The sequence below is a fragment of the Stegostoma tigrinum genome, chromosome 3 (assembly GCF_030684315.1).
Source record: "Stegostoma tigrinum isolate sSteTig4 chromosome 3, sSteTig4.hap1, whole genome shotgun sequence".
Lineage (NCBI taxonomy): Eukaryota > Metazoa > Chordata > Chondrichthyes > Orectolobiformes > Stegostomatidae > Stegostoma > Stegostoma tigrinum.
In genome coordinates, this window is record NC_081356.1 from 61,147,786 (window position 1) to 61,162,084 (window position 14,299).

The 14,299-nt window shown below is 38.8% G+C and overlaps 1 protein-coding gene across 1 annotated transcript in view; it reads left to right on the forward strand.

The window, feature by feature from the left end:
- Positions 1 to 13,910, forward strand: part of rasef (RAS and EF-hand domain containing) — a 60,779-nt gene extending 46,869 nt beyond the window's left edge. The window contains exons 15-18 of the mRNA XM_048525300.2: positions 1,781 to 1,895; positions 4,520 to 4,639; positions 5,603 to 5,679; positions 13,313 to 13,910. Coding sequence (XP_048381257.1) covers positions 1,781 to 1,895; positions 4,520 to 4,639; positions 5,603 to 5,679; positions 13,313 to 13,421 — 421 coding nt within the window. The 3' untranslated portion in view covers positions 13,422 to 13,910. The remainder of the gene's footprint in view (positions 1 to 1,780; positions 1,896 to 4,519; positions 4,640 to 5,602; positions 5,680 to 13,312) is intronic.
- Positions 13,911 to 14,299: the final 389 nt, after the last annotated feature.

Below are 14,299 nucleotides of genomic sequence, written 5' to 3' on the forward strand. Positions count from 1 at the left end.
TCTTGGTGCACTGTAGCTCAATGCATGTTTGAGAAACATCACCTCATGTTTTGACTTGGAACTCTGCAGCCTTCTGGACTCAACATTGAATGAAAAGGTTGTAGATTATAACTGCTGCTTTCATCTTGTTCCTTTTTGCTGATGTTTTTCTCTAATCTCTTTCATTATTCCTTCACTTTGCTTATTTGATCTTTCCTGTTATCCATCCAAACACAGTCTTCCCTTTTGTATTTCTTTCCCCTCAATCTATCATTTGCTTCGACTACTTCACAGTTCAGTAGTTCCTTTTTGATGTTGGGCCATCAAACTGAAATATTAACACTGTTTCCCTTCACAGATTTAACCTGCTAAGTATCTTTAGCATTTCCTGTTTTTGTTTTGCATCTCCAACACCTGCAGTATTTTTCTTTTGTATTTGTGTGGGAGAAGTTAAAAGATGTCCCTTTCTCCAGATTGGGAAGATCCCATTGCTAAGAAGTTTATTGCCATGCTCATCTTCACAGCTATCAACAGTGCCTATGTCACTGTACTCTGAGGTTACTGTTGTGTCTGCAAAGGTGTCAGATTTCTATAAACACCTCTCTTGTGAAGAAAAATCATCACACATTCAGTTAGATTTTCAGCTTTAAAGCAGCTAGCAGGTTGGGAAATTTCTTGGCTCACAATGCTTGCCTCTGGAGAAAATGTGAGCAAATATGGGACTTTTGTTCAAGGAGGTGGATGCTTGCTTGAGTTGGGTCTGCTGTCCCCAGAAAGAGTTCAGAGTAAACAACAGCTACAATGTGCTGAGGAGGGTTGGGTAAATGACCTGCCTCAATGCTCTGGGACTCTGTATCAGTTGTAATAATGACAGCTGTCACACCCTCTTTGCTCCAACACACTCTCTTTGCCAACTTATGCCATCTTATGCCCCCATACCCTTTGCCCTACACTTAACCATGTCAGGAGTTCAGCATGGGGTTTGCGATCTGAACCAGCTTGCACCGTTAATCTTCATTGTTGAAAATTGGAGACACAGCATAGGGAATCCTGGAATTGAGTCCCATGGAATTCATGTGTGAATTGTGTCCCATGGTATCTCTCTAACTCCATTAAATCCACCTGTGCTCTCCCATTCCTGTTCCTCTGTCAGAAAGCAGCTTGCCTTCTTCCCTGCTCCCTGCTCCATCTCCCTTTATATGCTGCAGGCCAAGGATGCTTGTAACTATAGGCTCTGTGACTGAATTTTTAACTAGCACCTTAACATTCAGATCCTCTTAGTTGTTGCTGGTGAGTTGCAGTTCATTTGGCGTTGGTACATCCATATATTCTTGTGACCACTTCCAAATAGCACTGAGCGAATGCACTGAGTAGTGATGTGTGTTTAGAAGGGCATTAGCTGGAACACAGAGATCAATAATGGCATCACTGGCATCAGATCAGCATCGCATGACACTGACTAATGTCCCAATCTACCAACTCTATGTACTTCTGAAAACTCTCCTAATGTCCAGCATCAAAATGTTACCTGAAGTAGTACACGCAGCATTGCACGCATGCAATAAATGAACCGCTGAAACTGCAGGCACCGCGGAGCTAAATTTTGCAGTGTAGTTTCCTGAAATTGGCTTACAATCCTGTCCTTGGTCAACATAAGCAATTGGCTAAGAAAAGGAAGTTTAATTATTGATTATGTGTTAATGGCACTAGAAACATATTAGCCCAACAATGTACTACTTTTTTAAGAAAATGAAATGGTTAGCAGAGAAATGATGCCATGATCTTATTGCTTATATTTCAGATTTCGAAGTATTGCCAAGTCTTATTTCAGGCGCGCAGATGGTGTTTTATTGCTGTATGATATCACATGTGAAAAGAGTTTCCTCAATGTACGAGAATGGGTTGACATGATTGAGGTGAATAACCTTGTTTCCATATTAAATAGATTTTGTCCTTATTAGGTAGTAATTACAAGTAACCTCATGGGGGGAGAAACAAACTGTGTGGCTGATATTGAGCCTTCTGTTCCTGCAGCACTTTTAATGAAATTGTTGAAGTATGAAATTTATGAAATTGTTTGCACAGTCCCCACAATATTTAATCTATTAAAATCATTCTTGGAACATAATTTAGGAACATTATTTTGGTTATTCGATGCCTAGTGTGAAATGTCCACGGCATCATTCTCCTATCTTTATGCCATATTACCATTTTTATTCATTGCCTTCATAAGTCAGACAGCTTCTCCTTGCCATTGAAAGGGAAAATCAACTGTGAGCAGCCTTCAGGAAAATCTCTAGGGAGGCATTGCTACAGTAAGGTGCCATTCTTTTTGCCTGGTCTCTGGCATCTCCAGGAATGAATGGAGTGATGAGAGACTAAGGGATGCTCCTGGGTTGTGGAGAATGAAGTGCTGTCTAGGTGACTGTTAAATGGGGTGCCTTGATGTTGGACCCTGGAAGGTTCTGGTCGAGGGAAGAATTTCCTGCCCATTAAATGTGGCAGTCTACCCATGCATGAATGTGTGATGAGCTGAGAAGAACATAATTGCATGGGAAAACATGACCTGCCCTCTAGCACAAGTGCCTCCTGCTTTTATGCCTTGCTCCACTCTTTGTTTGAGAAAAAGACTCCAGTCTGAGCGGCATTTCCTCATCACTAAGACGAGGTTCAGTTTGGGAATGCCTTCTGCAAGAAATCTTATTGTGACATAATATATTGAAGGCCACCATATTGCAGTATTCCACTCACTTTTTTGTTCTGTAATATATCCATTCAAGTGACAAAGGTGATTCAGAAAACAGTTATGAGTCTAACCTTGAGAGTCATTAAGCAGCTCTTTTACTATTTGACCTTTTTTTTTGTCCAGTGTGTGGTGAACCAGCAACTGGTCAGAAACCCAAAAGCCTACACAGGGCGTTTTCCCATGGCTTATAACTCAGATATGATATTAGCACTGTACTTGGTGATTTTCCAATCAGTCAGAGCAGGTACGCCTAATGATGACCAGCACTTGTCAGTTGAAGACTTTAAATTTAAAGTAACCTTTTCAAAGGCTACAGGCTCCATTCTAGAATAGTTAGCAAAGAAGGAAACCACAATTATGGAGGTAACGCGCCATATTTTTGAAGAGTTTGACCGACTCCAGAAACCTTTTTAAATGGCCGCCTCTACCTGGATGTGGAGGTTCCAACCAGATTTCTGACAGATCACATTCTTTCTATCTGGAAGTGGACAAGGTATGAATCACAAAGCCAGGAAAACCAAGCTCAGAAGGCCCATTTGAAATTATTGTTGAGTTCAAAAAGACCTCATTTTCATTGTTCCAAGGGCGACTTGCAATGTGGGGTCACAAATTTATTGAGTTGACAGAAGGAGTCTTAAAGAATGTATAGTTTGGTTTACAGGTCATGATCTGAAGTTATTTAAATTCTTTTTCCTTTAAATATTAAAATAAATAGACTGAAGCTAACAGAGTTAGCAGTGCCATTAGAGTTTTTGTTCACATTTCTCAAGTATGTTCTTACAGCAGGGTCATTATGAATGTTTAGCTGAGTTTCAGATGGCAGAAAAGCACTTGTGTCAGTAAGGGTGACAGTTCAAATTTTGATCAACAGCTGAAAGAGACTATTAGTGGAGTAGCTGTTTTTGATGTGGTTACTGACTAGAAATTTTGTTTCATAACAAATTCTGGAATTTAAAAATTCTGGAATTCATTACTGAGAATTATATTTAGTTTTGTTGTCAGAATAAGAGATCTATTAAATTTTACTATTACCTCATCTCCACCTGACTCCATAGATTTAGCCATACTGAATATTGGATGAATAGCTATTGATATGGTATGAAGAGGTCATGAAGGCAAGGGGTAGGTGGATAATATGAGTTGGCATGGAGGTAATAAGTAAGAGTTAGGTAGACCTTTTTAACCAGCACACTTGGCACTCATGTGCTCATCTGCACTTATGGCCATCTATGATCTGCCTCTGGATTAGAGGGGCAGACTCTATCCCACCCCCGCATTCCCAAAGCATTGAATATTCAAGCCACACCATAGGGATTATGGTTCAATTTTTAAAATGATATTTAGAAACAAACATTTGTCAGCACTTTTGGATGAATTAAGGAAAAATCAGCTAAAACTGAATAAAGTTAATATTACTGCGCTTGAGCAACATCTAAAGTGGCTAAATGATTTGGGTCCATAAGAATTTCTTCAGAGCTGGCTTATCTGGAAGGGAATCTGAATCAAAATAAAAAGTAAAGGCCAAAAGAAAGAAGGGTTTGTTAATTTTAAAATTTCCAGTTTGCATTTATAATAGTCATATAAGATAAAGGATTATTATATTAACAACATCACATCACTTACATGTAGCGTTGATAGCATGAATATGTTATTTAGGTTTCCAGTTCCATTCAAAACGAGAATTTAAAAAAAACAGTGTGTTAAATGAAGAGATTCAGGGAAAACAGTGATAATTTATCCAATACTATAAGTATACAATAAGATGATGTTACTCATTTTTTGCTTAATTTAAAGGGTTCAACCAGTGAAAATATTCCCATTATGTTGGTGGGGAACAAAGCAGATCTACGGAACAGAGCCTCACAAGAAGTGCAGAAGTCAGTCCCTCCAAGTTATGGCGAGAAACTGGCCATGGTGAGAATCAAAGAACTGAGTCAGTCATTAACACTGGGTTGCAAGAAACCAAACCTTGAAAGGGAGGGGAAGAGATATCAAAATATTTAAGCAACAGTTGAAGCCTCAGAATGCTACTTTGCACTAGACACATGAATGGTATTCTCCACTAACAAGTCTACTGTCATCAAGCCAAAAAGACATTATGCCTCCTACCCAGATTAGTAATTTCAGCATCAGTGTGATGCCAAGTACATAAGCTGTGTGCTTCAGGATAGACAGACTACATGTCCCTTTGACTGACTGATGTAAAAAGTGTGCAGGTTGTTGACTGCTCACTTAACCTGTGCTTGCAAAACTCAAGACAAAATCTCCAACACTAGATTCGATTCTGCTATTGGGTTGTATTTATCAGATAATCCAGACTGTGCGAAGCATGGCACCAGAAATCAGTTTAATGTTATTTTGGAGTGGTGTGTTAGAAACTACAAATATTTACAAACAGGACTGTGTTCTGTGTAAGAAAAGGAATCTGTGCATATTCTGCACCTTTTTAATTGAGAAAGGATTATGGAAACTGCCTTTCCTGTGGCAATGCCCTGATCAATTAGTGGATCTACCTGGCCTGAGTTTAAACAGCATGCTAAAATTGATCATTAACAGAACAAGCTGTATTTCCATTTCAGCCAATCAGCAGATTCCGGATATCGTCTGAATTAGAGTCCTGGTTCAGAGTTTGGTTTTATATGTCAGTCTTGAGTGCAAGACTAAAACATTCGAATTTTTTGTCTCTTTCTATCAATGTTTGAGTGGTGTATTGCAAAGCAATTAGCTGAGTCAGTAAGAATATTTTTGTTTTAAATTTGGAGAGTGGGTGTCTAAAGCCAAAGCTGTGATTTATTTTCTATTTGTTATGATAATCTTTTCACTGAGGATATTAAATATAAGAGTGAATCTTTTTCATTTTTTTTTGCTTCCTAATAGACATACAATGCACTGTTTTGCGAAACAAGTGCCAAAGATGGCTCAAATATTATTGAAGCAGTGCTTCACCTCGCTCGGTAAGCATTGATTTTATTAACTCGATCAGTAGGTTCCTGGAAACATGCATTAGGTAGAGGAAAAGATCAAAGGCACTTTGATAGAATGTGCAGATAATAGCCTAGTCAAACTCTGACTATTCCTTCTGGCTAATGAGCTGCTTATTTTGTGAATAATGAGGCAAAGAAAGATTTTTGCATCAAATTTCTATCTAGAATGATGTAAAAAGAGACCTAAAGTGTTTGGCTTGGATGTGCTTGATCAAATAAAAATGATAGGGATTTACCAGGACAGTTTTAATTGGTCCAATGTAAATTTCTCAACTTTAGCCTTTTCTTTGTTCTTAACTAATGAGATACCAATGTGGAAGCTAGATGTTAATGTGTTAGGGACTAAAGTTACAAGTTAACAAGTGGTAACAAAGTGTGGAGCTGGAGGAACACAGCTGGCCAGGCAGCATCAGAGGAGCAGGAAAGCTGATGTTTTGGGTTGGGACCCTTCTTCAGAAATGGCAAATTTCTGTGATCCTCCAGCTCCACACTGTGTTATCTCTGACTCCAGCACCTGCAGTTATTGCTATCTCAAGTTAACAAGTGGGTTCGGATTGGGAGGCTGGCCACAGACAATCAAAAGGTAATGCTCATTGTAGTCACATATTGAGATAATTCATTTTCCCTGTCCTCACTGCTTATGAACAGTTACAGGAATCCAAAGTAAGAATAACATAGTATTTGTTCTATTACCAAAAACACTGCGATTCTAGGTTCTATACTGCTATAAATATAATACTTCACATCATAGTTCCAGTGAGGATCCCTACTTATCTGGAAAGTAAATGCAAAACTCTACACATCTCAATGATGTTTCTATTAATATTACAAAATAATTAATTGAAAAAATGGTTTGAAATAACATGTTGTAACCATGTGACTTTATAACAAACTCCCTCAGTGAATAATGTGAGGGGCGTAAAATGAGCGAATTACTCTCATTCGATGAAATGTGGCCTTGCATTTTAAACTTTGGTTTGCGTATAGTGTTGACAAAATCCATGTGGATACCATCCAACTGTAATATCCTGTAGGTCTTATTTATTCAGAGCAATACCAGTACCTACAATAAAAATTTACTATTTACCACCTGGACACTGCTATTCTTGTCGATGTGAAGATAAGATGAAATCATTTAATATCTTGTAGTAATTTAACACGGATCTGGCAATTTGATGTCCTGCAGGGGTGGTGTTTCTCTGGGCATAATCTCAATTACATATTCTTCAATTTAATCAACCACACTTTTAATTTTTGGTGTTACCATTTTATGGCGCCTTACTGAAATAAGACATTGAATATGTTGAGAAAGGGGCTAGACAGATGACTGCTCTATTTGTAGTTGGTGGGAGATGCACAAGAATGATTTGGAGCAATTCTTCCTGCACCTTTTCCATCAGCCTTTTAGGAAGGTACTTGCATTGTACTCGTTGTGTTCCGACATATTCATGGCAGAAATAGAACTTCAGCAAAATTGAGAATGTATATAAAATAATGCTCCATTGTGCTACATGCTTCTTTATGCTCAACTCTTTTAATAGTAATTTCCTCTGCTGTTTTCTGATTATTCATATTCTGTTATGTATAGATATAGAAAAATAATTATTTTTAACATTGAATGTTCTGAATAATTGATGTGAAAAGGTGAAGAATGTTTTTATTTTGTCATTTGTGTGTTTGTATCAGATAACTGTAAATAGGAATGAATATCTTCTGTCTTACTGTATTGAAAAACTCCATGCAGCTCTATTTTTCTGAGTATGTATAAGTTTCTTGAGTGAATGGGATTGTGGTTAAATTTTGCTATTACTAAAAAACAATTTATTATTGTTCTGGTTCAGTTATTTTTAGTGCTGGACAGGTTTGCAAATTGTTGTGTATTCTCAGAGCTGTTCAGGCCCAAAATGTTCATGGACAAAAGAGAGAGAGAGAAAAACAGTTCCAGTAACAATAACAGGGTGTTTTTATTTAAAGAGTCCTTTAATTTCCCATTGGAGACTGCTTTTTTTTTGAAGAAAGATTAAGTTGTAGACATACTTGCCGAGCCAGTGGGTTTGCTTGCAAATGTTTCATCACCCTGCTAGGTAACAATGGAACCCAATGGGATCCCCAGTATCTGATTGCAGAAGCAGTAATGCAATCATTAGAATGGATAGCGCTCCCCACTACGCAGCCCAAACTTTGGGCCCAATATGTAGCTGACACCTTCGTAATTATTAAACACACAAACCTAGAAGAAACCCACCAACACATAAACAACATCCTTACCCAGATAAAATTCACAAAAGAAGAAGGGAACAACAACCAACCACCCTTCCTGGACATAATGGTGGAACGCTAAAACAATGGGGAACTCCAGACTAGCGTATACAGAAAGGCTACACATACGGGCCAGATACTCAATTACACTACAACCACTGCAATGCCCACAAACGGAACTGTATCAGGACACTATTTAAACAAGCTACAACACACTGCAGCAACCCAGAACTACGCAAAGCAGAACAGGAGCACCTATATGGAGTCTTCAAAAGGAATGGATACCAGAAAAGCACAATCCGCTGTTACCTCTGAGATAGGCCACAACAGGAAGACATAACACAACCAGAATCACTAATCACCCTACCGCACATAAAGGACATTTCAGAGATGACCACAAGACTACTCAGACTCTGAGGTATCAGGGTAGCTCACAAACCAACAACCACTCTGCGACAGCTACTGACGAACTTAAAAGATCCCATATCCAAAATCAGCAAAACCGGTGTAATATACAAAATACCATGCAAAGGTTGTGAGAAACACTACATAGGCCAAAACAGAACAAAACTGACTATACAGATATACTAACATCAACCACCCACCAAGAGACACAACCAATTCTCACTTGTCTCACTACATACAGGCGAGGGACCCTAATTTGACTGGGATGACACACCCATAATTGTACAAACCAAACAGACACACCAGGGAATTCCTGGGGCCTGGTATTCCAACTGCAACTCCATCAACAAACACATTGAATTAGACCACATGTACAAACCACTGAGAATCAGAACCGGAAGTGGTACCAAACACCCCAGCAAACTGAGGCATGTAAAGAACAAGTGGGACAGAACACTGACACTTCACCAGAGGTGCACTGACAATGCTAACTAACAGGGTAATGAAACGTTTGCAATCAAACTCATCAGCTCAGCAAGCATGTCTACAACCTCGTCCACATCCCAGGCTACAAATCTTCTTGAAAACTTTGAAGAAAGATTGTTTGGTTTGTAAGATGTACCTTAGGTATAGATTTTCATTCCATTTGAAAGACTCCAAGGCCATTTGAAAACTGTAGTCAAGACTCAATTGCAACAGTATACAATAGTGCATGATAAGCATGCAGTTAGAAAGCCTGGCTGATACTATTGCGAGGTTGATCTTGCCCAGTTCCCCATGGTTTTGATGCAGTCAGACTGGCTTCTCCATGACTCATGGTTCACAACCACTCAGTGGAGTTGGTTTTTGGAGAGGTGGGATCTGTATGAGGTGAATGGGTTAAATCTAAACAGGAACAGGACCAGTATCCTCATGGAGAATACTGTTGGGGAGGTTTAGCAGGAGAATTAGGATTAGGGGTGGTGGCAGTCGCAATATTGCTCAAAGAATCAATTGTACAAGTGAGGAAGGATGATGTCTTGGAAGGATCACCAAATGAGGTAGAAGTAAAGAAAACAAAAAGGGGGAAATTTTGTTTGGTGTGCACTATATGGAGTAACAGTAAGGAACTTTAACTACTCATCTATTAACAGGCATGGTTCTAGTGCACAACATTGGGTGGGAGCAAAATTCTTAGTATGCATGCAGGTGAATATTTTTTAGCTGAAATGTGGAAAGCCCAACCAGAGGGGTGAGCAGTTTTGAACCAAATATTCTGAAATGAATGGGGCAGGTGTAAATTATATCAGTAAAAAGGACATTTTGGAGGTTTTGACCATAAGTCAATTAGATTTAGGATCATTATGGGAAAGGATAATGATAGGCAATGAATAAAAGTTCTAAATTAGGGTAAAGTTAAGGCAAGATGTGATTGGTAAATGCTGACTGTGAGCAGCTACTTGCAGATAAAACTGTGTAAGAGCAGTGTGAGGCAATCAACAAAGAAATGGTGAGAGTACAGGGTAAAGATGTTCGCATAAACACGAAGGGTTAACTAAGACCAGAAAACCCCGGATGTCAAGGGACAAAAAGGGTGGGATTGGGGGAAAAAATAGCAATGGGGAGTAACTTGAAAAGAGAATTAGGAAAGCTAAGAGAGTGCATAAGAAAGGGTTGTTTAAATATATAAAGTGTGAGAGAATAACTAGACAAAGAATCGGGCCCATTAGGAACCATAAAGGTAATCTGTGTGTGGACCTGGGAAATGTGAGTACAGTTCTTGATGAACATGTTACATTAGTATTCAGAATTGAAAAGGATGATGCAACTATAAACATTGGTGTGGAACACTGAAATACAAGAAGTTAACACAGTGAGAAAGTGAAGGGCCTCACAGGTTTAGCAGCTTTAAAAATGAATACATTCATATCCATAGATGAGATGTTTCCCAAGCTATTGAGGGAGACAAGGGGAGAGCTATCAAGGGCTTGGCTGTGATCTTCAGGTCCTCTTTGGTCATGCAGTGTGGTGCCAGATGATTGGATAACTGCTAATGTTGCCCCATTATTAGAAAAGAGTGGAGGATAAGAATAAGAAATCACAGACCAATCAGTCTAAGCTCTGATTGGGGAAGTCATTAGAAACATTCTGATCCTCAGAGTTCTGTCTGTACTTGGAGGGACAAGTTCATAGTCAACATGAATCTGTTAAGGGAAAGTGGGCTTTGATGAATTTGATGTTTTTTCAAAGATAATAGTGAGTTTTGATGAGGGTAATGCATTTGATGTTGGTCTACGTGTACTTTAGAAGGGCTTTTGATAAGTCCCTAATGGCAGGCTAGTCAAAAAAGTAGGAGCCCATGAATTCAACGCAAAGCAGCACATTGGATCCAAAACTGGCTGAGAAGCAGGAAGCAGAATATGATGGTAGAGAGATTTCTGTGACTGGAAGTCTGTTTTTAGTGGGCTTCAGCAGAGCTTAGTGCTGGGGTCCTTGCAGTTGGTTATGTACATTAATTATTTGGATATAAATGCACAGATATGATCAAGACGTTCGCAGATGTCACAAAAATTGATCAGGTGCTAAATAATGAGAAGGATAGCATGAGCTGCAGAAGGGAATCATTTAACTGATCAACTGTGCAGAACAATGGCAAGTGGAATTCATCACAGAGAAGTGAAGTCTTATTGGAAAGCTAACAAGGCAAGGAATCACAGTATGTATGGTAGGACCCATTCAGATGAGTCAGAGGGACCTTAGTGTGTATATCCATAGATCTCCGAAAGGAGCAGGGCTGGTGGATAAGGCAATTAAGAAGGCATGTGGGGTAATTGCTTTCATTAGTTGAGACATGGTTTCAGCATAACCTCCTTATTCTTGTACTCTATCTGAAATGCCAATCACGTCACTGGAGTACTGCATGTAGTTTTGGTCACCACATTACAGGCAGAATGTGATTGCACTATAAATGATGCAGAAGAGATTTACCAAGATATGCCTGGGCTGGAAGATCTCAGTTACAAGGAAAGGTTGGATTGGCTGGGGTTGTTTTCCTTGGAGTTGCGAAGATTGAGAGGGTGTAAGTTCAAGGGGTGCAGAGTGTGTGGACAGTAAGGCACTCCTTTTTCCATTACTAGAGGGTTAGTAATGAGTGGGCATAGATTTAAGAGGTAGAATACAAGAGTCTGGTACTCATTGTCTGAAAGGGTGGTTGAGTCAGAAACTCCTGGAATTTTTAAGCAATATTTAAATATTCAGTTCTGTTGCCAAAGCTTCCAGGGTTATGGGCCAAAAGCTGGAAATGGGATGATTGTAGTCATGTGTTTGTTGACTGGCACAGGCATGTTGAGCCACATGGCCTTCTTCCATGCTGTAAATGTCTGAGACTATGATCCTAGACCATAAGTCTGGATTCTAGATTCTTCAGCCAGTGACATTACCACAATGCTACTGCCTCCACCAATTCATTCTTGGCGTGAGTTATACGCAAGAGCTTTGACAAGTTCTCGACTACTAAAGCACCATCATTTAGCTCAACATTTTTCATTCCATATCAACTGACCTGGATTTTGATATCGGCTTCTGGAAAGTATTAAGCCTCAAGAACTTATGTTTGCTGTGTCTTTGAGTCAAGATAGCTGAAGTTAATTGTAGTACTTTTCTAGCTGACAATGTAGAACAGAGTGAAGATTGAAATTAACAGATTTGTGTGGTCTCGTGCAGAAATTGCTAATAGTAACATAAGCTAACTTTGTGAGTGCATTTTTTTAAAGCACCTGCCATTTTAGTTCTCCTGACCCTGATCTAAGTTTCACCAAGTTGCACACGGAACAAAATCATTTCTTAAAGTATATTTTGTTCTAAGACTTTTCTGCTTTTTTTTGGTTATACCACATTTCTGAAGAATAGTTAAATGCCAATTGGCTATCTATCTGAAGGATTTTCTTCTGTGCTTATTGAGGCAAAGAATATTCGTTTTGTGGACAGGAATGCATTTCCCTTTTAGGCACCCAGAATAAACATTACCCACTGACAGTTTAAGTGTAGCATAATTGGATACAGAACAAAGATTGTCCTACTTTTTTGGTTATTGTGGTATTATGCCAGAGCTCCAATCTCAGAACTATCATTGAAACCAATATAATGTTTTCCTTCACCTTATAAGACCATAAGACATAGGAGTGGAAGTAAGGCCATTTGGCCCATCAAGTCCACTCCGCCATTTAAATCATGGCTGATGGGCATTTCAACTCCACTTCCCTGCACTCTCTCCGTAGCCCTTGATTCCTTGTGAGATCAAGAATTTGTCGATCTCTGCCTTGAAGGCATCCAATGTCCCGGCCTCCACTGCACTCCGTGGCAATGAATTCCACAAGCCCACCACTCTCTGGCTGAAGAATTGTTGTCTCATTTCAGTTTTAAATTTACCCCATCTAATTCTAAGGCTGTGCCCACGGGTCCTAGTCTTCCTGCCTAACGGAAACAACTTCCTAGCATCCACCCCTTCTAAGCCATACATTATCTTGTAAGTTTCTATTAGATCTCCGCTCAACCTTCTAAACTCTAATGAGTACAATCCCAGGATCCTTAGCTGTTCATCATACGTTAAACCTACCATTCCAGGGATCATCCGTGTGAATCTCCGCTGGACATGCTCCAGGGCTAGTATGTCCTTCCTGAGGTGTGGGGCCCAAAATTGGACACAGTATTCTAAATGGGGCCTTACTAGAGCTTTATAAAGCCTCAGAAGCACATCACTGCTTTTATATTCCAACCCTCTTGAGATAAACAACAACATTACATTTGCTTTCTTAATCATGGACTCTACCTGCAAGTTAGCCTTATTATGCACAATTACAAACTTAATGCCTTTTCACTGTAAATTAGTGTTATTATAACTTTAACTATGGTTGATATATCTGCCCTGTTGTTTACATTCACTGTCAATTCCACTCCACAGGGAAGTGAGGAAAAGAGCAGATGAGAAAACAGACGAGGTCTCTGTAACTAGTTTGTCCAGCACACACTTGAACAAGAAGTTGGCCATGAAAAATTGCTGCAGTACATAATTATGAAGAATAATCATTGATTGAACTATTCTGCATTTTAACATACTACCTTTGATCAAGATACATTGTTTAATGTCTTGGAAAATACAGAATGGTGGAGTTACAGTGTTGAAGAAGCCAAAATATGAAGGATCGAGCAAATTAAGAGACTGGTGAAAGAGCAACATGAAATGAGAGTTTTAAATAAAATCCAGTTAGCTGTGTTTGTATTTCATTTATTTCATTCTGTTCAGTGTTGCCAAAGTGTTAACCAACAAGATGGCTATCTGAAACAAAAGTGTATTTGTCTCCTTAATTACTTGTATATAGTGGTCTTATTTACATTTCAAATTTAAAGGATGTTTCTCGAAATAATGCTGCTTTATAATGTTTTATTTTGCCTCATGTTACATCCATAAATGTATTTATTTTTAATAAAACAAAATTAAGATAAAAGCAGTCTTTACACAGCACCTAGAAGTGTAATTAAGTTATTTTTGTGATTGAAGTGGAGTGCAGGTATTCTGTAATGTTAATGAAGTATATTAAATGATACATTCCATTTTATAACATGTTGTGAATCCAAAGTAGTTTCCTTCTTAAAAATAATGCATTCCACATAAGTCAGGGATGAATGTGACATTTGTTGCCTGTTTCTGATGTCTCCATTTTGCCTTCTTTCCCTTGTGTCTCCCTTTCTGCTACTGTTCTTTATTTTACATGATTTGTTTGTGCTTCTCTCCCATTTAGGTGATATTTAGTAAATAGTATGCTGAGGAAAGGAGCCAAGAACTACTGCAAGCTGGATTTAGCAGAGGTGGAAATGAGAACCCACAGCACTATATTACTATTCCTTACTATTACCACTTCCAATCAATTGTACTGTCTCCCCATCATGT